The sequence below is a fragment of the Botryllus schlosseri genome, chromosome 9 (assembly GCF_051294905.1).
Source record: "Botryllus schlosseri isolate E-star chromosome 9, Bs_hap1, whole genome shotgun sequence".
Classification (NCBI taxonomy): domain Eukaryota; kingdom Metazoa; phylum Chordata; class Ascidiacea; order Stolidobranchia; family Styelidae; genus Botryllus; species Botryllus schlosseri.
In genome coordinates this window covers 4,431,084-4,458,776 of record NC_137244.1, presented here as the reverse complement: position 1 = coordinate 4,458,776, position 27,693 = coordinate 4,431,084, and the positions used below count along the sequence as shown (strand labels likewise).

Here is a 27,693-nt window from a genome sequence, read left to right as displayed (position 1 = left end):
GTTTTTGCGAGGACAGGGGGCTCCCATATTAAAATCAAAATAGATGACACTAAATCGCGCGAGGAAAATTTCAAATGTCATAAATCTTTCCAATATACGATAGTGTTGGTTTATTTACGAAAAATTTTCAGTTCCTTCCAAGCGTTCAAAATTCCGGACATTTAAGCAAATTTCAACATTTCCTCCTGGACGCAGTTTAAACCAGGGCTCTGGAGCTGGAGCTCTGGAGCCATGTATTTTCAACGGAGCCGGAGCTCTAAATAAAATTCTGATGGAGCCGCAGCCGGAGCTGGATCCGGTTGTCTTAAAAGTAGCTCCGACTCAGACCAATTTTATAAGATGCTATGCTAATACTTTTGGCTGAATTCACAATTTTGCACAAGTAATCACTCAAAAAATTAGGAATTGTTGCCTCGTTGGCGCCACCTTTTTTAAACTAAGCATGTACAAATTGTTCATATGGAACGCGCTAAACCTGGGTATGCGAGACATGCCGTGCATTACTGTATTCTGAGACGTGGTTATTCGTCATACCCGCAACTTCGTCATCAGCACACGTTGATGGCCAATGGAGCGGATCTAAAAATATTGCCCACTATGTATTTAATAAAATAGGACCGGTGCTTTTGTGAGATGAGCAAGTTAAGTAATGAGTAATTATAGCCAGTGGTTCTCAAAGTGTGGTACGCGTACCACAGTGGTACGCGGGAGCTTGGTAGGTGGCACGCCAAGAGTTCTGTGAGTAATGTCGTACCGCACTTGCACATGTCGATTTGGAGGCGCGCACGCAGAGATACCGTACGCCGTCTATTCTCTGAAATAGACGAGCAAAAACGGCGAAATTCAACAGTGTGTAATTGTGTGTGCTTGCGAATTGGAATTCAATCTTGCGCATGATTGTGTGTTGCTGTAAGGATCAGCGAACGTAAATAGAGAAACGCATCCCAGAATGCCGTTATAGTCCGCGAACAATTTTTGCGATGCGAGCTAGTCAATTCGATACCCGAACCTCAAGGCGTTGGATATAATAGTGAGGAATTAGTGATTGAATGCGCGCTTTCCAGCATGTAATCATCTGTTATGTGCATTTTTATTGTCTGCTTGAAACAGTCGTATTCTTGAATTGTCAAACAAAGAGCGTGTATTTTAATTCGTTACTGACACTGACACGTTGCTGACACATTCGTTAGTGCCAGATTCTCAGTGGCATTAGTTCTGTATTTATTCGGTTCTTTTGAAGGAAAGCTTTCTACATTCCAGTAAACTTGATCGACACCGGACGAGCGCGGTAACGAGCGCATCATTATCGAATTTCAGCCAATCGGGTATTTGGTAGAAAGCGAATTTCTACTGATATGGTCGTGACATGCGTCCATGTTGCGCTTGTTGCAGTTACAATTGAACAATCCCACAATTTCAAGATTGCAGTCAACTGTATGGTTTGATATGAGCAAGTGCAGCGCCAGTATTAAAACGTCGCATTCGTGTTTTAATGCGGTACGCAGCAATGCCGTGGACGTGGAGCGAGTTCCCATGCGTCTATGACGTTTTCGACAGTCGACATAGAGTAATAATGACGTCACGCGACTGTGCATACCCACAGAAGAAAACGGTTCTGCGAGACGGCCCCCGGCGCAACGGTAGTTATTGACTACATGACTGAACCATGCGATAGTTTACGGAACCGGAGCTGGAGCCGGAGCAGCGGTATTAATGGACTCCGGAACTTGGAGCCGGAGCTAATTCCTCATAGAAGAGAGCTCCGAATCCGGAGTTGGATCAGTTTAAAATTTGTGCCCGCTGCAAAGCCGTGGTTTGAGCATTGAAATTCCGGACATGTCGGGGAAATTCCGGACGAATGGCAACCCTAAGTCAGCGTCACCCGTCAATTTTAAAGTCGCCTATATTCCTGTCTTGCTCATAATCATAGCAATTACCACGTTAGCATTGAAGAATCCAGATCTCTCTATGATAAGAACACTTAGCACCCTTTTGGGATATTTCACAGCAACCTTGTGACCTCTTTTCATGAGAGCTTGCAAATTGGACGTCCTTCACATCTAGCCAATGCCGCCACCTGCCGGCGGTTATTTTCATGTCAAAAGCAGTAATGACATGAAGCCGTAATATCATCGTCTCTTTGTCTGTTCGTCAGCTTAATAAGTTGTATCGTGTGAACACAACACAAGCGAATGCAGTGAATAGATTGCTAGAATTGTGGGTCCGTCGCAATATCTCTGGGCACCCGATAAGTAGGCGAAGAGACCACAGATCAGAAACACGGAGAGGCGGAACTTCGGCGTAGTCATGTCAGATCAATCAATCACGATATGGTTTGGAATTGGAATGACCGTAAAAGATCAAACACCACCACCACCACCACCACCACTACTCCATATCAACAACAAACAGTGATATCTTTCTCCGAACTCTCCAGCGGTATAAACTCTATACAAGAATTGTGTGCTTCACGGATCTCCACCTTACTGGCATTAGCGCCTGATGCAAATCAGGTAAAAGGCTCATTGGAGTAGGCTACTAAATTTTCCATTCATATCTATTTCAGTTGGTGTAAATGAGCGAAAACACAAATTCAAATGCGATATGCTGCTTCAGCGCATACGTGGAATACTAGATTATTCTAGTAGTCTAATTATACTAATTCAGGGGTGGCCACTGGCCAACATTTTGGCCCTCGGGTCACATGAGATGATCGAACCATTACTCGGGCCACTTAAATGTTGATGACCTTCTTTAGTAGCCCGATAGGAGTGAACCGAAAGTAACAGCGAACACAAGACTTTTATTACTACGCATCAAAATCGATAACAATCATGGCATGAAAACTCAGTGTGGACTGTGCACTGTGCACTGATGTGTGCACTCTGTGCAGTGATGACCTAGCCGCGCCAAGCACGAAATTCTTTCATAGGTAATGAATGAATTTGGCCAATAATAATGTTGATTGCATATATTGCGGGTAACCTGTATATACTAGTGGGCTCATTTGGTAAGGATAGGATTATTCAACGATTATTGCAGATCTACATTTCACTACAGACATAATGGAGGCAATTCTCGTCCACGTTTTTCCTCGAAATGTAACTAATCGCAGTCTCGTGAAATGTATTTTTATAAAAATGACAACAAACAAGAATCATTATTCAGGTATGCATTGTTCTTGCACAGCGTGAGCTTTGCTGAATTTACGCGCCGCCCGTTCAAGCTGTGATCGATTTCTCATGATTTATTGTCAGTTGCCGTCGGCTTTTTCGTCAGTTCCGTTCCGTTGAAAGATTCAGATTTGCAGTCAACGATCGGCGTAGAGTCGTCGAAATCTGTGAAACAGGTGTAATTATCGAATCATTCCTGTTGCAGCATCTGTGAAGCATATGAAAATAAGCGGAAAACTCAAGCACGCATTTTTTTGTATGCCACACTTTATTTTAGGGATTGCAAATTGGAAATTATGTAATAGACCCGTTTGTCCAATCAATTCGTTCGCTTACTTCGCATTGATTTTCTTTTGAACATGCTGGTCACCGTACGATCAGTTTCAGTCGTTCTGTTTTGCGTATCGCTTGTGTTCTGTTAAAATTTGTAAATATCTATTATTGCAATATTATTAAAAGATTTCAATTGATCATGTTCATGCAATGATATTACGTAGCCTATATTGTCCGCGTTGAAGTGAGTATTTAAATCAGTGCTTGCAATTCCAAACCTATATTGTACAATGCCGCTTCATAAATAATCCAGGTACCAAACGCCCCCTGCCCCTAACATCGACAAGAGGTTGTTTGTTTATTGCTCACACGAATACCGTTGTCGTTTACGGCCTTTTTAGGTTAATATAATTCATAGGAAGTTAACAATACACGTTATTTCAAAGTCACAACTCTGTAGAAATGTCCGGACAGACACTATCAAGTAATAAAATCCTATAAGTTAATTTCCCTTCAAATATCATGGCGTTTCATTCTTGTGCATTGAGGTCTTAACAATTCATCATACCCGATGTACAGGTGTTTATAAACGTTTGTGCAATTAGCCTCGCTGGCTAATAATTCTGTTCGTCATGATTGATTGGTTGGAAAACTCCATATTGCATGCTAATGAACATCTATGAAGAGCGCTGGTGACGGTTTCAGATTGAATTTGCATTTCACAACAGCGAACTACGTCTTCAAGATTACTAGACAACAATCTGACATATCGATTACTAAACAACAATCTTACATATCGACCTCGCCTACCGACATAAGCTGCATGTATTTTCGTCACTTCTTTTCATGTTTTCCTTTAGGTTCTAACCTCTTATTTAAGTGCTCTATAGGCCAAGGTGGGTGTGGGAATAAGAGACAGGTCCAAGTCGTTTCGGCACCCTCATATCTTTTTCATTATATCGCAATCTTGTGGTGTTTTGACATGATGAAAATTTTAATAAAAATTTGATGATGACCACGTTTTCATATATCTATTCTTAGTGCACAAATGTAGATAATAATTATTTGATTCCCCGCAGTGATTTTTATAGTGCATAGCGCCCCTTTTGTTCTGAGCGCTCCTCCCAACCACCCACTTTATAGCTAGTGCCCCATTCTTGGTCGCAAACGTCATTAGGGGTGCCCAGTGACTTAAATAAGTATTAATTCTGGAATATAGCGTTCGGTTAATCGCGGCTTACCGAGAAATCCGATGTTCCTTTGAATGTCGATGGGTAAATGTGCTTGGCGCAGCTATCGGTGATTGAAGCCAATTTGTTTTTGAAAATATCATCCGTCGCGCAGAACGCTATGAAGATGACCAATCCCTAAAGTTATAATGGAGACGTTGCCAACACGGAATGCACTACATTATAGCCGGGTTGTAACCAAGTCACAAGGTTCCGAGTCATTGTCCATCTTTTAGAAAATTACTCGAGTCAATTCGAGTCAACGAACAATTACGACACGAGTCCCACTCGAGTCATTACTTCCCTGCATTATATTGATTATAACGTTGTGCGAGTGTATCCAGTTGCATAGTGATTACGAATTCCGACTTACTTGAAGCGTCAAAAATGCTGTGAAAATGAGAGCGAAAATCTCTTTTGTTTTCGGGTCTTGCGCGAGTAACATAAAAAGACCGAATGTCCAAGGCAATCCGAGCAGAAATGATAAATATACGATTCTTCTGATAGTGCGTTTCACCTTAGTCATGTTACACACCATGTTCGTCACCTACACATAGAATAACGATCATTTTACAAAACGTTTCACCATAATACACATCCGACACACCTTTGACGCGCAGATCATAGTGTACATTGCGAAAGTTCCGACGAATAAGTTTACGGCGAGAATACACGCGATCGGTGCCACGACGGTTTGTAACACTGTAGTGAAACATAGCCAGCAGTACTTTGGACTTAGGTACGATGTTGAGAATGAGAAAGTCAATGAAGAAATGGTAACGGGGATACCTGTAAAATTCAAAACACACGAATTTCATTTACAAATTCTCTGGTCCGGCTCCGATCCGGTTGTTCAATTCTCCGGTCCGGCTCCGACCGTATCAGTAAAAAGTACTGATCCGGCTCCGGCCGACAATGAAAAAGTCCGGCCGCAAATCCGGCCCAACACGGTACGGTGGTTCCGTGAATTTATAAATATTGCTCGTTTGTTTTTGCACTGGCTTGGTGGTTACTTGCGTGTGGTTGGTTGGTAGTTATTTAGTTAAAAACGTCATGTTTATCCATAAATATTATGGCCTTATCAAAAAAGTACTGATCCAGCTCCGATCCGGTCAGGCCAAAATTGAAAAAATCCGGCCGGATATCCAATCCAGCTCCGGTCCATGCTCCGCACTAATAGACGCGTGTAAGACGCGGTTCGGGTGCCATACGAACGCCCATATAGTCAGCCCTTTGTATAAACACGAACGTGAATCCACTTGGCTGATAGTTTGCTCAATAGCATAGCAGAAAATCGGGAGGTAGGCTACAGATAAATCATATTCACATGACGAACTAATATTACGAAGAGATTCGTGTCGTGGCTATTTTAAGAGTGCATTGATTTATCGTCTGCATGTTTATGCGCTCTCTCATTCAAATTGTACAAACTACCAACCAGTGTTGGGATGACTCGAGTCAACTTTTACGTGTGACTTGACTTGACTCGAGTCACTTTGCAAAAATGACTTGACTTGACTTGACTCGGCTCTTCAAAAGTGTGGATTGACTCGTGACTCGGAGCAAAATTTTCGAGTCAATTTCAAGTCATCAAGTAAACGGTGTCGATTAAATGACTGTATCTTGTGCACGTTCGGATTATTCACGATTAGGGCTGGGCACATAGATTCGAGTACTCGAATCTGAATCGAGTATAAATTTCCATGATTCGAGTCGAGTAGTAAAAGACGATTTTTTCGAGTACTGAAATTATACGCTTCTCGCAGCTGAAAGTTAAAGTACCAACGAGAATTATAGTTTTTATACTATTTTTCACTGAGGAAGCCTTGAAACCTTGATTGGCCGTGTCGCAGCATACGAGACATAGTACAAAGTTACGAACGTTACTGGAATAGCATATTTTCGAAGTCGTGATCATCCCACAACATTGTCAAGAAGTGCAATGAAATCGGTATGGTCGAAAAGATACCAAAGTATCCTTAATGTGACGGATAACAGGCATTTTATCCTTTGTGGTGGCATAAAAGGTACATATTTTAACTTTGACATATTACATTCTGTTATGACGTCATAATTAGTGATACTCGAATACTCGACTCGACTCGAAGCATAATGCGTGATTCAGAATCGAATCACTCAGGTACTCGATTTTGCCCAGCCCTATTCACGATACGCCGGTGTCACTTATCCTCCATTGTTACATCACAAATAAACTGACCGCAAACGAAATGATCAGAGCTTGCGTTGTCGTAATAGAAGTAGTAGATTAATCTAATAGCAACGTATCGCTGTTTGTTAGACGGCTCTGTCCTTACATTGCACAGCGCTCACCTGTACCAACCCTCTTGTATCATTTTAATCGAACGAATATGGCTTATGCGTTTATATTCTCACGGATGTGCTGATAGTTAGTGGATTGTACGATATCAATTTCTTCAACTTCTCGAGGCTTCGTATTTGGTCCTATATTTTGGTTGTTAACAGAATGTAGCATATAGCTCAGAGTCGTCTAACTCAACTGACGTCGCGGGCCGGATTCGAATATTCAGATCACTCGCAGGCCGCACCAGTCAAATGATTCCAAAATATTACCAACTCTTACCAAAATATATGCACTTTTTCGTGTCAGTGTCAGCGATTTGCTTCTGACGATGACTATATATCACAACTCCGCTATCGGGTGGATGTGGCCTATGAACATACTCGACATTTGCTATCTTGAAGGAATATTTATTAAAAGTATTTCTTACCACAAATTTGAGAAATGTGCTGGTTAAAATACACGCATTTTTCAATCTATACTCAGAATTGCTTCGCGGGCCGGATGAAATCATTTGGCCGGCCGTATGTTTGACACCCCTGATGTAGCTATACAGTTACTGACGTATTTTATTAGCACTTATACGTGGGCGTGAGCTATACAACGCATTTTTGCATGTATATTTAATATTATATTCGTTATTTGATTGAAGATAAATGGCCAATTAATCTGCCTTTAGCACAGGTAGCAAAATGTAATGCCTTTGAATGATCTGTTGATCACTCATACTTCGAAAATTCAATTTGACTTGAATTGTGACTTGACTCGTGACTTGACTTGACTTGACTTGACTTGACTCGACTTGACTCGAGTCACCTCCAAAAAACTAGTGACTTGACTTGACTCGAGTCACCTTCGAAAATCGATTGATTTGACTTGACTCGAGTCAAAATGTGCAATGACTCGAGATGACTCGTGACTCGAAGGTAGTGACTTGATCCCAACACTGCTACCAACCTAGTTAGTTGACGGTCAACGAACTATATTGTTTTTTTTAGGGTTCTAGATATAGTTTTCGTTGTCGATTATTAAAAGTGAGTCGTCCCAGTTATGGTCATAGTTGCATTAGTTGCCGAACAACTAAAAAACAACTGTCTCCGTTTGGCATGAATCGAGATACCGGCATTCTGTTATGTGATGTTCTAGCAGCCGTTGCTAGCTCAGAGTCATCACTACTTACAGCGACTCAGCCAGTGGTGGGTTTAGGAGGGTTAACTCGTTCACGTTTTAAACTCGTACTGATTCTCACAGGGATATCTAGAAGTTCTAGATATCCCCGGATTCTCATTGGAAAGTCGATCCGATTACGACAAAATAAAAGTTATTGAGTAGCTTCGGAATCAAATCTATAGTTGGTAGTGTTTTGATTAGTTGGTTGCGTATATTTACGAAGTTCGTTAGTTCTAGTTCTAATAGCGGGTTTTGAAAAGTGAGTAGCTGTATTTCTAATTCTACTTGCGTATTTTGTATAATCCAGTAGTTTGTACAAGACTGTTCTCATTTTTCAAACAAGTGTAGAATTACAAATTCTTACCATACGCAAAGACTCCGCAGGCGACCATGATTTTCTTCACCCTGGACGACGCATGTTCTCGCAAACATAACGCCAGCATGAGATATACCGACTCCACCAGCATCCAAAACCACGAAGTCAGAGTGAACGTGTGCAGCAGGTACGATGTTGCGTAACACCAAGTCTTCGGCATTGCATGTCGGTCGATGCCGACGAGGAACATGATTTGGAATAGCAAAAGATTCAAGGATATGTTGAATATTATGCATTTGTTGATATCGGTTCTCATATGCCTGAAAATATGATGAATGTATATAAATCAAAAGCGGTACAAGATTTGAGCCGATATATTCAGGTGCATAGGTGACTGACAATACCAAACTTGAATATTGCGTTTTTTAAAACTACGTTCATTGCAGTAAAGTGTATTCACTCAAAGACCGCCGATATAGCTGACTTCGTCTATTTTTAGTTACATCATTACATTGCTGCTTCACATACATCGACAAGTTGATTTTCATTGAAATCTCTGTTTCAGCGGTTCCCAAACTTATTCAGCTTGTTGCACACCAGAAAATGATACAATCCTTGCGTCACACTTACAAGAGAAGAAAAGGTGCTATAATAATCAGTTTAACGTGTTAACACGATGTGTTTGATGTCGATACGAACAGCTGAACATATACGATTGAAACGATATTGCATTGTTGGTACGCTTACTCGCATTTTGTCGTCAATTCAAAGAAGTTTCGCTCGCCGTCTACAGCTTTTAATTCCACTCAAAACAGAAAACCAAGTTGACGATGCAAATGAAAATATATTTTGATTGCGTTTGCCCCGATTATGGTGTACCTTTAGAAAGAAGACAGCCAAAATGATTCCATTTTATGGAAACAGCGTCTTAACAGCCTGGGCGTGTCGTAAATGCATAAGCTGTTGTTATTATTCTGGAAAAAGGGTGATTATTTCACTGATCCTCAATGAATCAACTTCCCATCTAAAGTTGTGAGCAGTAAATATTACGTTTGTAATTTGCAGTGAAAGATGAAATCCAGAAAAAGTATTCCTGATTTGTGGAGGGATTTTTTTATTTACGACACCTTGCTTTTTCACAGCGCAAAACAAAATTCCAGAAAATACTATACAAATCTTCTCCAAAATTAATTCCAAATAAATTCACGGAACACCAGGGAATCTGTGACGGTGCACTATAGCGCGGGAGCCACGAATGCTTGCCAATGTGTCTGTGTAACTGTGATGAGTTAGTTCGATAGCATATTCATATTGAAATGAACCCGAATATTTTCGGCTGACACTCGTCAGGGGTAATCGTCAGCAACTAGTAGAGGACAGAACATTGTATATCAACAATCATAACCCCAATGTGATGGTAAAACTATACTGCAATGAATGCAGTCTATAAAGCAATATCCAAGTTTGGTTTGATTTGTTTGTGGTATTCATGGTGTTTTTCGACTACAATGGTCATTTACACCAGACTAGACCTATATTCTCTATTTGCTCAGTATCTGCCTACTTGTAGAACGGCCAACTTCTAGGATTTTCTGAAGACACCGTATAGCCACCATATGGTGGCTATGCGCATTGAATAGTTAGCCATAGCCATATACATACGATATTGACATTTTTGCAAATAATGAGCTCAATGGCCACATTGGCATATTGTAACGATTACTTGTATTCAGAACTTCTTAACAACTGAAATGTGATTTGTGGGATCTAATTTATGTGATGAATGGCGTCCGCAGGATCGACATTGCAGTTGAACATGCCGAACATGAATAGGTACAATAGGAACTTGCTAATTTCCGTTCGGTAAAGCTGAGTAGTAACAAGATCGCTTCGAAGTATTGCCGACTTATTTACGGATTGCCGGGAAATGAATCGAGAAGGTTGTTGAAATCAACGTATCGTACTAGTATGATTCCTCTGTCAAACCATCCCAATCAGGAGACGAAAATAAATAAAACTATATACATTGAAAGTAATGTGAACTCACTTCAAAGATAAAATCGTAATGCAGGTAAAAAGCAGAAAGGTGCCGCTTATCAGACTTCCGGTAATTGTGATGTAATTGAGGTACTTTGGCGCGTATACGTATGACGAATCCTTGAAACAAAACATCGTAACCAATCAACTTTTGTGGATTCGTTTTTTCTTTGCGTCATGACCTTTGTAAGGGGGCAAACAATGATCGTCTACGGGTTGCGAAACGTTCTTATGCATCAATACAACGATTATTGACGAACCAAAGTGTGTTTTCATTCTACCAACGTCTGATTTCAAAAATAGGAGTCGGAAAACAATTCCACAGCTTCGACTATTAATCGATAATATCGGGCTGAATAAATGATGTAATGCAAGATCAGATGAATGTATATTTGTTATCGAATGCAATTAGCCTTGAATTGGTAGTTACAGTGTAGCTTTACGACGTACGTGTCTAATGGAGCTGTCGCCACTCGCCATGACTCTATATAGATCAGATGCTAACTTTTATCGATAGTAACAAAGCTGTTCATCTTCATATTAATTATTATCACTGAGCTAAATACTTTTTGCAATACTGGAAACTGAAGATATGCAATCATGGCTCGAATAGCCACCAATTTGTGGCACAAGGCTATATAGAGGGCTTTGAGAGGTAAAACACCTTTAAGAGATGTCATTTGGCTTCACGGCATTGTTTAAAAAAACTTCGCACATTCGCCTGGCAACGCCTTTGCAACCGGTATGCAATGTCAAAAAGTAAACCATATCATTCTCGACCTACTCTGAAACACCATGCGTAGTGCTATCATGATGACGTCATAACAGCATAAATGATGCGGAAACTTCCGATAGGTATATTTTATGCGACCACAAAAATATAGTGCATGTTCGATATCCTGTTATAGATAATTTGATATATTTCCATCATGTCTATATTCTATTGCACTTTGTGACTATGCCGTGCGTTAATCACGACTTCGATATGTCATTTCCACTTATGTGCGTTACTTTGCACTGCATGTTTGGTATGCTGCGATACGGCCAATCGAGGTTTCAAGGCCTTCACAGTGCAATATACTATTGAAACTGTATTTCTTCTCGTTGATAAATGATCTCGTATCGGCTTTGACACCATCGCATTCTTACGAGAAAAACTTATAATAGGACAGTGTTTCTGCGCGCAATCGGCGATATTACACTACATCTGTACAATAATTATATATAATCGAACCACCATATAGCTCTCCTCAAATATGCCCATCGTTTATTGCAATACTAGCAGCACATTTTGAATTTCTGTATACTTACAAAAACGATAGTGAAGTGAGTCATATGGTTGCATTTACATGTAACATCATAACACCGAGACGCGTTTGACATTCGAGGCGACGATAATTCTGTCATGCAACCGTCATCGGACCAGTCATTTTCGCTGGTATTCCAAAACACGCATTTCAGTCGATAATCTTCTGAGTAGTCTGAGAAAGCCGCCCCGGCGCCCTGCCAAACAATTTGAGTATTGCTTTCATTTGTTTCATCGATGAGCATAAGCAATGAGCATTTAGCATACCAAAAGAAAGTACGAACGGGTATGCTATTTCACGACATTGCCGCATATTAACCAACATCAAGACAGCAGTAACAGTGTTTGAAACAAATACCTTTAAAAAAATTGTGTGTTTTAAGTTGTATAATTATACCATAATTGTGTGAATACTTTCCAAAAACCATTTTGTATGAGCCTGCGGAAAATTTCCACCCGATATAGCCGACGTATGCGATATGGGATGGTTGAAACCCTCAAAATATAGTCGGCTCAACAGTTATAGTACGGAGATCATTGGTACGGAATGAGTGTTCTGATGATGATGACCGCCGACCGTAAAAATGAAGCATTACGATGTACAGTCCTGGTTTAAAGATATTTTAGTCCGTATATGACAGGGGTTGGAAGCCTATTTCTTTAAAGGGGCCGTATCTACCCTATATTTTCAATTGTAATTGGCCGATTTTCAATTGTCAATGTAAATCCACCATGGCGTCACAGTTGAATATTATATAGAAAACAATAACAAACATGTTTTAAACAAGGGCCTTGTTGTGAACATGTTTGTTTTAAATTGATTTCCGTTTTAAAGCTACCCTCGTAGTAACCAACCTGAGGTAGATACCCATTGTGTATAGCCTACGTATGTTCTGTTCATCGATATTCATTAAATTACATTGCGTCTAGCGCAAAAATAGCTTTAACAGCGGCCCGCCAATGTTAAGCTACTTGCAATCATTCACCGTGAACTCAAATCTCATTCGAGTATTAAATGTTATGATTCGAGCCGAGTCGAGTCGTATTTTCTTCGATGAAAGCCCTGACACCTCCAGTTGTCGCATCACATCACACGCTATTATGCAGGTTATTGTAAATGGCATTTCTGTGGAGTTGTGATCAACCTATATACAGCGTTGTGGAATGTAATAGATATCGTCAAACAAGTTATCTATAACTGGCATTATTGAAATTTGTGTGTCGCGAGAATGGTACATATTTTCACTTTTCAAATCATAGATACTGTTATGACGTTATAATTTAATATAAGTTTCGAATACTCGTATCTCACTCACTCACTCAGGTTGTGTAAGTAGGCATCAAATAGGCCATAGGAAAATTAATGCGAACAAAATCCAGATTACACACAAATTCATGGATGTTTCGTAGTTTTTTGTTAACGGTATCAAATGCTGGGTTGTGAGATATGTTGTGGATCGCAATGTTAAATTTAAACGATATTGACAACGTACCTTTGCGTAACGAATATCTGATAAATGTACTGGTACAATATATGTGACCCTATATTCTGGCAGGCCAGGGATTTTTATTGCTGTAGGAATCGATAGGAAATTGCTGTGGGAAACTTATTCGATAAGATGTCACAGTTCTTTTAGAATAGAACGCATCAGTCTACAACCCCACATTTTTACTTACTGTCTCGTCGCATACGTTCCGGGATTTCACTTGCAACCAGTTTCTCAGATTCTTCACGGAGACATTGCCTATCGCGCTGGAAATACTGCGCCCGATAGCTTGTTTTACAGGCAATCGGAATACGGCATTTTCACCGAATGTCATATATGGATTCGGTACGATCGCGTGAGTCATATACGTCACGTTGTCTGTCGTGGATCGGGTCTCTACGTATCGCGATGCGTTCACTTTAAAGAACGTTAGGCTTCTGTACAGGATGGATCCAATTCTCAAAACGGTTCTGTTATTTCCGGCGATATCGAAAGCCTCGTTGATTAAATCCGTGTTCAACACGAGGCTCAATGCGTCTGGGCCGTCAATAGATCCGAATTCTAATGATTCTCCAGGGCTGGTCGAGTTGATCGTGATGTCCAGCAACGGCGCTGACGAATGATAATCATCACCCTAAATGACACAAGTCTCTGTAGCAGACGCAAAATATACGACACATGCAGAGCATCAATATATTCGGCCCCCATGTCCCTAACCGAGAAGTGGGGATCAGGGAACCTTTAAGGTTTAAACCTTTCCAAATTAGATTAGAATTATAAGCTACATAACATTTTTCCAAATTAGGCTAGAATTAGAAATATCGCTGCACCGTTTTTTTTTTAAATAGAATAGAGTTCGAATTCGAACTATATATTTTTCATATTATGTTAGAATTAGAATAACTGAGATCTTGAAAGCTTGGAGATTGAACCAAGTTCAGTTTCTATCAAATCAGAGTTGGTTCCCATAAGCATGAGAATGACAAATGCCTGCACAGTGTACACTTGTAAAGCAAACTTAGCTTGTTTCGCACAATTCAGTTTTTCTGTAGCATTTTCAGGAAAAGCAGAAATTTGATTAAAATTGAAATTGCAGCATTAAAACATTTTACAAATTAGATTGAAATTACAGGGATTTCGTTCTAATTATACAACTGGAATTATCTAGTTTTCCAAGTCCACCCTAACCAATCGATACATCAATCGATCAGCGATAGTAGGCCTATACTATTTTATCCGCCTAAAGACACACAATATGCAATGCGGTGTAATGAGCAGATAGCAGGATACCGAAATGACCAAGTCTGCTGGTCTGGCAATCTGATATCCACCTCATCCTAATATCCGACGGGAATGTGTAACCGCTGGGCGGTACTTCTCAACCCCCTCAAAGGCTTCGAGAATGAATTTCCGCACCTGGTTTTAAGTTTCAACATTCTTGCTGTCCAGGATTGTTACCGCAAATACATTACTAGTAGCATTACTCGTCCATAATGCGTGCATGTAATTATGGAATTCGACGATTTAATGCAGACTACGTGCGACTAACCACAGGGGCGTGCCTTGCGTTACATTTTAACATTTTGTATCTTAAATAAATCTGCATGGTTTGTGCAGATGTGAATGAAAATGAAAAGACAGACAAATGGCAATCGATCAGCATACGAAAAGTCCGGTAACCATTGTTAAGGATGTTGTTGAGCATTTTGCAATTAGGACATTTTCCGTATTAGCAAAGTAATGTGATCTAAGTAAGAATGTCATACGCGGTCATTGAAATGTTGTTTATCATTAGGATTATGCATCAGCATACTCGGGACTCGATAAGTCTCACTCGTCGATGATTATGCTCGAACTATGTAACCGGTTTCGGTGTGCTTGTAAGTTGCAGAATGCAGAATGCTACCCGTTTCAAAGCTGAAACCCCAACAGCAGTTTTCAGTTGAGTTGATATTGTCAGTCGATAGGAGTACTGGAGTTTATCACCTCGAACAGATTTGAAAAATGAATATTACATTGTCGGTAGTCGCTTACCTGGTAAGTAGACATTATCGTGTCAATTGCTTCAAGATTTTCGGTAGCTTCCTGCTCAGAGATTTCCGTGGATTGCAGGATTTCATTAGTGACGTCGGTTACCTTGTCGACATCTTCAGCACTGCTGCTCATCTTGTGCACATTTATCAGCTCGTTACGGAGCTCGTCAACTAAAATACGGGCATTGGCTACACATACACTCATAGATAAACGAGTATATATTCAAACCCTAGACATGAAAACAGGACCTAACTCAGAGTTATATCGCAGTTATAAATCCTACGTGTATACCTTTCAAATCATGTTTTGTTTGATATATATTGTGGTGTAAGACTGAGATGGCTGCATATTCACACCCGTTTATCATGTGTGGTACATTGGTGTGCATAGTGAAAGTAGCTGCCGAAGAGTGGGCGTGCCACCGACCATAGAACAGCGAAAAGACTAGTAATCACGAAACCACGGCTCTTGGTTGGCTATAATCGGCTATGCCTGAATGATCACGGCAGCAGCAGCATGCTTATTCGGTGCTCATTGTACGATGTTCATGTACAACAAAGTCATGAATTTTGAGCTCGAAAGCGAATATAATATGTAAAATCGGGGTCATAAAAAAGCGTTGAAGTGGGCCGTATACTACATGTCAGCAGATACGGAGTCATAATAAAGAATATCGTCTTGGTGTATAAATCACTATTGTAGTCGATAAACACCATGAATACCAAAAACAAAAACAACAATATCAAACAAATCTAGGGTAAGTGCAGTGTCTTCATGCCATCTCACCACCGACTTGGCAGAGAACAGTTCTGTTGTAAGCGCATCCGTAGTCATCCCACATATATCCGCCTTGATAATCGTACAAATCCACGCAGGTATCCATCCTCTCGGCTGATCTAGGCTCCCCAACACTCCACTTCGCGTAGTCCGCTGAGCTGTAATGATTTGCTCTGTGTTTTAAGCAATGCTCTGAAGATACGATAAGACGAGCAACACATTGCGAATTAAAGGCGACTTGAAATATTTTTTGGAAGCATGCATGAATGTTTGATCACGGAATTTTGTTAAAATGCCAGATTCAAAGCAGGACTATATTGCTTTTTCATTATGAAATAATTTCTAACGCAATGATGTGTTTCAAGATCATCACAACTTTGAACTGGAAAGATACGATTTGACAGTATTTTCTCGCTTACCCAGTGCTATTATAGACGAAGGGTGATCCATCAGACCAAGTCCCTGTTTGATAGTCGATAGTTGAACCCTGTTTCAACTTCAAACCTATCCAGGATGTTGCACCTTTGACTCTTCTCAACCGATTTCTGATGAAAGTATCTTCCTTCACATTCAATATTTTGGCCAATCGCCAACCCATCTTGCTGCATTCATCGACCGCCTTAGACCAAACTACCATCCTGTTGGACCATCGGTATATGTAGTCGGTTTCGTTAGCGTATTCAGCTCTCCATTCCGTCCATTGTGTTGCTGTGATAACGTGAATAGACATTATCATTATGAGGACATTATTCGAGAATAACATTTTGTAATGGTATATGCCATTTTATAGGAAATAAATTTACATTGTTTATTTTTAGATTCAGATTTCGAGATTTATTAGTCGCCGAACCTCGCATGCCTCTTTACGATGCTGATTGCATGATCATCACAGTCTACGGTTGCGCGTCCGTCATATTAATAATGTTAAAAAACAAAAGAAGAACATATAGTGACGATTCTCGCGCAGTAACAAGCAATAGAATTAACAAGATTTCAAATTCTGATCTATAAACCAATCGCACGTAGTTCAAAGCTCTATTCAGTGTATCCGACCATGATACCCTCAACCCTTTATATTTTAATTATATGATAAATATGGAGCTATAAGCTATTTTCTAAATTTCTAAATCTAAATCTGTCATTTAGGCGCCTATGGACAATTAAACCCACATGTATTTTGTATATATTACGAAGTTTTCGGTCAGTGTAAGGGCAGTCCTTTTCGGCCAAGGTTTTCGCGCTGCCGATCGTTCTGGCACACTTCTTGGAGTCGCATGTAATAAGTCCTAAATCGTGATAGGTCTTGGTGCGGTAATGGCCAACGCCGATATGTCCATTTTTTTAAATTTTGCGTGTTTTTCTTGGAGGAAGAGTATACCAAATAATCAAGACATCTGGCAACTTGAAATCGCGCCCAGCGCGAAAAATTTTTGAAAAAGTTGCATAAATTTTCAAAAAATTTATGCTAATTCACGAAATAATTTTGAGCCCCCTTCGAGCTCGGGCCCCCCCAATTGGGGGGGGGGGTTGGGGTGCGGCAGTTACGGTCCTGCATATACCAACGATGTTTGCAGCATGTTTCCATGAATGCAGTGCTTTTGTATGATTAATGTATACTTAATTGCACGAAACTGTATGGGTGCCACGCTAGATATGGTTATTTTCAACAAAATGTTTCGAACCAGTTATAGCATCTTGCAGCGCGCAGTGAGTCAAAATCGGAGAGAGAGTCAGTGTACTTCTTTTGAGAGTACGAGCCCATTGTACATAAGAGACACTTTGAAGATTTTTGACCAAAATGAATACCTAAATATACTTGTATTTGACATCTCTAAAATTAAATCGTCAGGATATTTGTCCATCGTAGCAAAGGGATGTTACAGGTTACTGTTGTTGTGTACCACAACCTCACACATGTAGACCTGCGGTAGGGCCTATAAGGGTTGCTTTGTTTGAAGTACATTCATCTTAACGTTAAGAACAGGGTAGAGTAATCCATGTGTTCCCGCGAACTATATTCAGTACCCTACCACATTTTTAGTTGATTTACTAGTCGCACAAGGCAGAAAAACAATAAAATCAACTTTCGCGTATGGCCAAATGCACATACAATTACCAGACAGTTGATTAGTCGAGTAATCATCAGGCACGATTCAGGCGCGAAATAATTCCAATAGTAGAGTCCCAACCCGAAAATACCGACCGGACATCAACCGCCTAACCATTGTTTTTAATACAGTCCATAAAATATGATGAGGGGGCTCCAGACCATGACAATTTCTGTAAAGGCGCGCTGCAGGAAAAAAGGTTAAGAACGACTTCAAAACCCTCAACAAGCCTCTGGCTAGTATAGATGAACGGTCATTGAAAATTCATTGCATCGCAGCAATTTTGTGGTGTATTGAACTGATAAAATTTGCTAATAAACCGAACCGAAAAGTCAGCGTGCCAATTTCTTAACCCTATACTTTAAATCTGATCCTGGGCGATTCTCAAGCACAGCGGGTAAATCTTGATCGACTCTTCATAGTCTTACATCAGCGGTTGAGAACTAGTCTCACTAATATGATATCAAATTTGAATGAATGATTAGGAAGCCTTCTCAGAGTTATGACATGATGTAATATTCGTAAGTCTGATGTGTGGTATCAGAGCACGTGAACCCACTTGTAGGGCTGGGCACAATGATTCGAGTACTCGAATCTGAATCGAGTATTAATTTTAATGATTCGAGTCGAGTGGTAAAAGACGATTTTTTGGAGTACTGAAATTATACGCTCTTCGCCACTGAAACGAGAATTGTAGTTTCGATGAAATCTTGATTAGCCGTATCGTATTACAAGTACACGAAACATATAGTACAAAGCTACGAACGTTACTGAAAATAGCACATTTCCGAAGTCATGATAATCCCTCAACATTGTCACCAAGTGCAATGAAATCGGCATGGTAGAAAAAATACCAAAGTATCTTTAATGTGATGGATAACAGGCATTATATTCTTCGTGGTCGCATAAAAGGTACATATTTGAACTTTGACATATTACATTCTTTTATGACATCATAATGAGTGATACTCGATTACTCGACTCGTCTCGAAGCATATTACGTGATTCAGAATTGAATCACTCAGGTACTTGATTTTGCCCAGCCCTACCCACTTGTACAATTAAATAATTCTAGTTGTCTAATCAGACTAACTATATCGTTTACTGCCGGTAGTCTAATTCCAATCTATTTTGCGATATGTTTCTATGCTCTAATTTTGCTTCTAATCTAATTTTTGGTTATACTGAAAATACTACATGAAAACTTTACGGAGCGAAACGAGCCAAGCTTGGCGTAATGACATTTGCTATTCTCGTGCTCATAAGAATGAGCTATGACTTAATTTTATAAGAACTCTTGAGGAAGTTAGAGATTGCCAATGTTTATGCATCAATTCCATTGCGGTCACAGTCCCACAAATTTCAACGACTATTGCACCTCGGAATCAAAAGCGCGCCACTACTACACACGCGCGTCCACGAAGAACAACTATACGATATGATCAGGATGGAATACAAGAAAACGCACAACAGCATCTCGCCGGCTATCCGAGCATGTCCACGTCCACATTCAAATCAAAACACAAGCAATTTCTACTGAATCAATACTATAGTCTACCCTCAGGATTACCGAACCACAGTATGCCAAATCGACCTCGCCTATACGGCACATGCAAAATTCATTTTTGTCATTTACCTTTACGTCATCCTTTCTTTTAACCAGTGTGCATTAGGGTTGTTCAAAAAAAACTTTTTTTTCCAAATCTCACTCGCCTAATGACTAAATCGTCAGGTTGTCCAAGAAAACGATGCACACCGAATTTGACTCAATTCCAGCCAGTAAAGGCCGTGCAATCTTGAATTGAAATTTTTAATTTATTAATAAAAATTAAAAAATTAAAATTCTCAAATTTTTCTGTCAACCCCATGAAATTGTTGAGCTGTCTTCAAAGACGATGCAAAACAAATTTGAGTCAATTCCGAATTGTAGAAGCGAAACTATTTGAGTTTTTCGTTGATAATCTCCGGATCAAGGATAATCCGAAAATTATCAACGAAAAACTCGAATAACTCCGCTTCTACAAGTCGGAATTGACTCAAATTTGTTTTGCATCGTCTTTGAAGACAGCTCAACAATTTCATGGGGTTGACAGAAAAATTTGAGAATTTTAATTTTTTAATTTTTATTATTAAATTAAAAATTTCAATTCAAGATTACACGGCCTTTACTGGTTGGAATTGAGTCAAATTTGGTGTGAATCGTTTTCTTGGACAACCTGAAGATTTAGTCACTAGGCGAGGGAGATTTGGAAAAAAAAAAGTTTTTTTTTAACAACCCTAGTGTGCATGCCTCTAATTTACATGCTGTAGGCCTAGGTGGGTCTCTGATCAAAAGACTACTCCAAGTCGTTTCGGCACCGTCCTATCTTTTCATTGTATCGCAATCGTGTGGTGTATGATTTGATACGAATATTAATAAAATGATAATGATGATGATGATGATGATGATGAATTGAACTTCATTCATTCTCCATGTTTTCACAAATTTAGTAAGTCTAGTTCTAGTTCTAATCTAATTGCAACAAAACTGTGCAGCTAAAATTGCTATTCTAATCTAATTTGGAAAACACTGGACGCGCGGGCTCTCCTCCCCCTAGAAATTAACTTGCATCCCCTCCCAGTTAAGAGTAAGTGGACTACATGTTTTGAATATATGAGGTGAGGTGATGAAGGAGATCATATTTCTGAACCCGAACAGATGATACATTTCAACGGCACCAGACTGACTGACCGACTGACACGCTGCGACCGCGATCAAGTGATAATTAGTTACGTGATTCGAATAATGATCGAACGATCACATCTATGTCTGCAGCTGCACTGTAGTCACTGTTGAAGTGATGATGCGACATGCTTCCGCTTACCTTTTCGCCCGCATATAAAGTACCCAAGAATAGACATCCAAAACAATATCTTCATTTTCACAGTTAAGCAACACAACAAGTAGGCATATATCTTAAATTCAGGCTAAAATGCTGCAATTTTTAAAACGTTAAATCGTGATGTAACTGATTTCAACGCTCCATCTAGGACATCTTTTGCTTCAGTATGCAAGAGTAATCCGCTGTTGAAGTGACGCATTCAGACATAAATATTGCGGTCGCCGTTGGGAGAATGAGACGAATAGGAAATATGACTTTCCGCACGACATCTGTTATGAGAATAAAGAAATACAAGCAAAAGCTCAACGACTGTCAGATGCGATCTTACTTTATGCTGCCTCAGCCCAGCATGCATTAAGACACTAGGAATTTAAGTCATTCCTTGGAACCCAAGGACACGTATATTGAGCAGATTCTTAAATATTCATATTTTCGTATTCTAGTTGCCTCTTATGATGCGCGTCCGGTCCGAGCTATGTCTCTCCACTCATTCCAAAGGGAAGAAACACGTAACTATAGCTACGGATTCATCATATATTACCTACGGATGGAATGGAATCGCATTGGCGACAAAACCTGCTGCAGCTACAATTCGGAGTTTCCTGTGCATGGACCGTGGATCCTGTAAAGATACGCAGAAAGCTTATTTACTGTGGCATTTATTACTTATTCCTCGGTGTTCCCAATATTGGCCATTATACGCATGGTGAACTATTGAATCGATACATGCGTACATCGGTGGCACAAATTGCATAACTACATTTTGACCGCTTGGTAGGAACCCCCGTGTGCGGTCCATATATGGTAGGTTTCTTACTGACAACCAGGGCATGGTATGGTATGGTATGGCAGTATGGTATGGTATGGTATGGAGCGATATTTTGGTATGGAATATGTAACAATGCAAGTATGGTATGGAATGGAAGATATTAATCTATGGTATGGAACGACATTTCCATACTTCCATACTTTGGTATTTCATACATTTTATCGTGACCTGTGCATGTGCAAGCTTCATGAAGCTTACGTTGTTCGCTGTTCACGGAATACGATCGCTTTCGTTATGGGTGAACGTGAACTATTGAACGCTGTGTAGGGACAAATACACGCTAGTACAACGGTTTTAGGAGCACTTGGAATGACATGATTTTGTGATGATGATACTAATGACAACAGTAATGTTGATCCGATATTCTACTCAGTAGAATCTACTGAGTATAGACACGACGTCTCCGAGCATATAGTCTATCACGTGACGCAATTAATCGGTAATGTGGGCTACTCTAACTACCTCATTCTTTGAGTGACGACAGCTTACAAGCTATCATGATGCAACGTACTAATTGCTCAATGGGATTGATAATTACATTTCTTCTGAAACATTGTTCGCACGTTTACACTATTTACATACCGAGATATATTATTGGTCATATTTCAAACGCTCTCGCATTAGGATTATATATCAGGGAGCGAGGTAGATATAGTTTGAAATTCTCGCCACGCTAACCCCAACCAAATACTGTACTAATAATCACGCAGATCGCTGCAGTATTGATCACCTGGAACTGGGATATTTTATGGGCGTGCCTATATTACACATTATTGTGCGAGTAGTTACTTCAAACTTGCATGTGCCTCATGCCAATGTACCGGAAATGCGATGATATTCTTGTGGAGCAAGGGTGGGTAACTTCTTCAGTTGGCGGACCGGATATAGGAAAATTAGGAACTTGGCGGGCCGGATTGCTGAATGGATAAATTATTCGCCCATATATTCAAGGAATAAATGGTATTTAATGAATGTATTTTATCGACTGCAATGTCACTTCAAAGCCATTTCTCGCTGATCATGACAATACAATATGGATTTGAGAACAGCATTGTCGTACAGGCGCCGCGATGTCTGTTTCTCTCTGATCAACTAACTCACGGTGCAATCCTCAATTATGATTTCAAACGTTTGATAAGCCCGGCACCCAAAATTTACCAAGATATCAATTCATTAGGGTTGAGTGCATCGTAAATGCCGATAATGCAAGCCTTCTAGCTTCGACGAACTTAAGCGTAAGCTCCACTCTCGCACGCTGCGCAGTGTGCACAGCCGCACACCTATATAATAACATACAGTCACTAAAAGTTGACGTTTAGGCAAGTAGTGGGGAATCTCGGCAGACTGGGGCCGCGGGCCACATTATCATGTAAGACGGGAAATTGTCCGCGGGCCGGACAAAATCTTGTTGGGGGCCGCATCCGGCCCGCGGGTCGTATGCTGCCACTCCATTTTATGGAAGGTCCTAGACCAGTGGTTCTTAACCTTGCCCCCAGCGCCCCCCAGGGGGCGCTGGCGATTTTGAAGGGGGGCGGAAACGCTCAGGGGGCGATATGGGGGGCGCTGGAGAAAAATGGCTTCGCAGTAGATGATGTGGTGATAGGACATATCCTTAATGAGTATTCAGAGCAAATTAACACCGAAAACTTCGTTACATATTGCCTTCAAAATACATATAGGTTTAATTGTCCATGGGCGCCTAAATGACTGACACCAAATGTTCCTGTCTTGGCAATCTGAACCCCAGAAGACGAATTCCATCTGGCAGGGAAAAAATTTATGTCAGTGAAGAAATACCAATCTGAAATCGTGTGCGTCTTTTAGTTTAGTACGATTGGGCGACAGGGATATTCCTGTTGGGCGATTCTATATTTTTTGATATTGCAGACAGGGTGTCACGAAATAACATCATGCAACGAAGTCATACCAACGGGTTCGCCCGCCCGAATATGTCTAATTATTAGTAACGAGCCCTACAGTTTTCAAGAAACCTCACAATGCTCGCTTTAAGTTTTGATAAGTCTGCGCACACTCAACAACTCACTGCAGTGACCCCTGGACAACAGCGCGTAACGACTAAAAAAAGGTAATAACTTCGGAGTTGTTGTGCTCAACTTAGATTTTCTGTGCGCAGAGACCGTGTCAGCACTGCGCACGAGCGCAGCTTAGAGGGAACATTGCACCCCACTCAGCTCTACCGGTAAATGTGCTTACGTGAGCAGAGAGAGGATAAAAATTAATCTCAATTTACATGCAATTCCCGATGATATTGACCAATTCAATCATTAATTAGTGAAACTTTTCGTGCTTCGCGCGACTAGGCGAGAATATCTGTCTCAGTAAATGGACACCTAATGTAGATACCTAATAGGCTATCAGCAAATAGAGGACAGCCTAATCGGGGTCTGGGAGTGAAGTCCCCCGGAAGCTTGGGTTATCGCCCGATGGGGGCCCAGGACCAACGTTTTTTGTTTGGTTGGGGGGCTGACGAAGTGCTCTTACGGCCCTGGTAACGAATAATTGTACCTGCGGGCACGCCCGAATATGTTTAATTAATAATTACGTGCCCTTTATTTTCCTATACAACAGCTCACTCAGTGCTACTGGTAAATCTGATTACGTGGGCTGAGAGGATAAAAAGTTTATAGCGACTTATATATGCAATTACCACCTAATCATTCATGCATTATAGAAAATTTTGGTACCTAGGGCGACCAGGCCACACAAACTTTGCTGACCATCGAAATCACGATATGGGGTTCGTGGGGGCGAAGCCCTCAGAAGTTCGGTTTATCACGCTATGGGTGCACAAGGCAATCGTTTTTAGGGGTTTGACGAGGTGCCCTCCCTCTTACTCATTGTCTTTATTACATTCCTTACATTATGAAGTTGGGGGGCGCTGGAGCACGATAATTTTTGAAAGGGGGCGCTGGAGGAAAAAAGGTTAAGAACCACTGTCCTAGACAGTCAGCTGACTATTTCATTTTTCTCGTGGAAGCTGTAGAGTAGACGTACACGGCACCTCACCATCGTGAACTAAACCTCACCAAAACAGACTCTGTAAAACTATTACCAGGAATTAGATTCGCATCATAGCTAGTTTAAGCAATAATGACATCCGGAATATCAATAATATAGGTGCTATAAAAGGTACTATACTTATGATATCGAAGTATTTGAAAGTATGGAATATGTATCAAGTATGGTATGGAACAATGTTTGGTATGGTATGGAAAATGGCAAGTATGGTATGGAGAGAGTAAGGCAAGTATGGAGTATGGAAAATTCTCGTTCCATACCATACCATACCATACCATGCCCTGCTGACAACGTAAGCCGACCGGTTCGTACTTCCTTATCGTGTACTTGGAAGATAAAGTAGCTTGAATTGTACGTCGTTCTGTTGTCTGATGCCACTTTATCAGATACGTGTGGTTGGAGCTGGCCTATGGTTTCTGCTCGAGATGCAAATGACACAATTATACTGGCTAGAGCTATTATGATTTGAAGATATTTACATGTGTACAGTACCTATATTAGTTATTCGTTTTGCTAGTGTCAGGATCATCTATTATCGTCTGTGTATATAACCCTATCCCTAATATATATTATATAGCTTTCAATACAACACCCATTGCATAGTGGATGGATGTTGTATTGAAAGCTATCTTCAGGCTCTGTACCACGAAACAGCTATTTATATATAATATATACGGTGTCGGCAAAAATAGAACATTGCTATGCGTGCCTACTGCTGGTTTACAGCATTCTGAAAATTTACAGCATTCTGTAAGCTTACTATTCAGAATGCTGTAAACCAGCAGTAGGCACGCATAGTAGTGTCGCTGGAATCGCACAAAATTGTTCATTTTCACGGAATTTAGATGGCTTTCAAAATCCATACAAAAACTAGAATGGGCCGGAAGAAGGTGCAAATGGAAGATCATGTATCGACTTTATAGCAGAATGGAGGTTTTTGATTACTGTAATCAGATATATTTGGGTCTCAAGAGAGACAATTAACCAATCCAGACAGTCTGCAGCCATATTGCCACACGGGATGATTCCGAATAGGAAGTCGGGCTCTGATGAACTTAAAAAGACTTCGCCAAAAATAGAAAAGCTTTTGAAGTGTGAAGTAACTTCGGTAACTCACTAATAAATGCATAATTGTACAATGTCTTATCCATCAATAACCGCGCTTGCATTAAAATACACTCATGCTAAGCTTCTCCCAGAAGGTTTCAACCAGGACAATTCGTAATCGACTCGAGCATATTGAGTTACGATGTCACTGTGCAGCCGGGCCTCCCTTGATAATACCGTAATATCTCTGGCTATAGTAATGACAGAACATATATTCTCTAGGCGTGATGATTTTCTTCCGTCTGCACATTCTTTCGAACAATTCAAATTTTTTGAATTTTGAAAGCAGTCGAAATTGTGATGAAATGAACAATTTTGCGCTATTTCAGCGACCCTACTATTTGGAGAGCTGTGAACCAGCCGTAGCAACTTAGCAACGCGCAGCCATGGCCTTGCGGTGAAGTGCAGCCGCATGGTAGCTTATGACATACTGAAACCGTTCCGGTGACTCGATGCTTATGAACATAACAATAAGTTACGAACTTATTCATATTTTAGATGTAAAGTTCTTTTTGCCGACTGAATGTAAAGATTTTTTTGCCGGCACTTTATACTATAAAATCATATGTCCACGCCACACAAAACCAATCCAGTGACGCCGTAAGGTATAAGTCACACTCTACACATAATTTCCAAAATCAAAGCCGGTTTCATATTCACGTTTGTAAATTATACTGTTTGATAGCAACAATAATTGTATTGGTGATCTTTAATAGTGGCCAACCTCATATAAGTTATTGGTACCGATTGTACCAGAAAATACTGATATCAATCTGGGCATCGCTGCGTTTCTTTATTTGTCTTAGGCCGTAGGTCTATCGACGTGGAGTAATAATTAACTTATACCAGTGAAAGGGCAGCAATAGCAAAGGTTATGTATCGGATCGACTGCATTAGGAAATCTTGCAGAAAATACCTTTATTTCCTATTGGCAACATGGTCTCCGAATTTGATGCCGATAGAAACTAATTGAGCAGATTGCTTCCGGTAACTCAAAGAGTCGAACTTATCATCTTGCTTTTTGTAGCACAAGTTGTTAGGTCACGGCTTAGTTCAAATTACGCTACCATTGGTGTCGCGACATTGCATGTCGTGTTATATTCGATATTCAATTCGATTCATTGCAGTAGGGTATGTCCTATAATCCATTTATTATATATATGTTTACTGTACTATGGAACGGTAACGGTAATCGTTAATATTTAATTGGAACCGCGCTCATATGCATCTATTGGGCAGTCATAGTTACACACGCGTTTACGAGCTTTGTGAACACGTACCGTGTCCATATGCTCTACGGCTGTGATTCCAATCTATGGGTCGCTATGCAAAGCTGGGTATCCTGCCAATTTTTCTGGGCCCTTAGCTCGTTTTTCAACATTACCTATCGAATAAAATGCAAAATAGGAAAAGGAGGTTTTGAGAATAGTCGCTATTAAGTCCAAAGGAGCGTTCGTAGCGTTACTGATCCATGTGCTGGAAGGGTTGATAGAAACGTGAAGTGAACGCATGCACAATTGCACATGCATAATGCAACCATAGTCATATTGTTTTCAGCCTACGTACATTTACGCCACGATTTCAGACCTGCTGTCAAGTAGCATAG

General features: G+C 40.4%; 1 protein-coding gene and 1 long non-coding RNA gene across 2 annotated transcripts; one reads left to right on the top strand and one right to left on the bottom strand.

Moving 5' to 3' along the window:
* Positions 1–3,109: 3,109 nt before the first annotated feature.
* Positions 3,110–21,211, bottom strand: LOC145446137 (adhesion G-protein coupled receptor G6-like). Its single transcript, XM_080324361.1, has 13 exons — positions 21,095–21,211; positions 16,542–16,830; positions 16,132–16,280; positions 15,346–15,515; positions 13,502–13,945; positions 11,830–12,021; positions 10,529–10,638; positions 8,530–8,801; positions 5,283–5,464; positions 5,049–5,222; positions 4,688–4,813; positions 3,510–3,588; positions 3,110–3,338 (listed from the first exon to the last, which is right to left on the bottom strand). Exons 1-13 carry the CDS (start codon positions 21,147–21,149, stop codon positions 3,241–3,243), a joined length of 2,340 nt encoding a protein of 779 aa, XP_080180487.1. The 5' UTR covers positions 21,150–21,211; the 3' UTR covers positions 3,110–3,240.
* LOC145446139 (uncharacterized) lies at positions 15,151–22,184 on the top strand. The gene is made up of 2 exons (XR_013917215.1): positions 15,151–15,348; positions 21,556–22,184. It is a non-coding gene; the product is annotated as an uncharacterized LOC145446139 (long non-coding RNA).
* Positions 22,185–27,693: the final 5,509 nt, after the last annotated feature.

Excerpts from the sequence above, each read along its gene's own strand:
- LOC145446137 (XM_080324361.1), bottom strand. The coding sequence starts at position 21,149 with ATGAAGATATTGTTTTGGATGTCTATTCTTGGGTACTTTATATGCGGG. Across the intron at positions 16,281-16,541 it reads TTCGTCTATAATAGCACTGG|CTCAGCGGACTACGCGAAGT; the intron begins GTAAGCGAGAAA and ends AAATCATTACAG. Across the intron at positions 4,814-5,048 it reads CAGCATTTTTGACGCTTCAA|GGATTGGTCATCTTCATAGC; the intron begins GTAAGTCGGAAT and ends TTATAACTTTAG.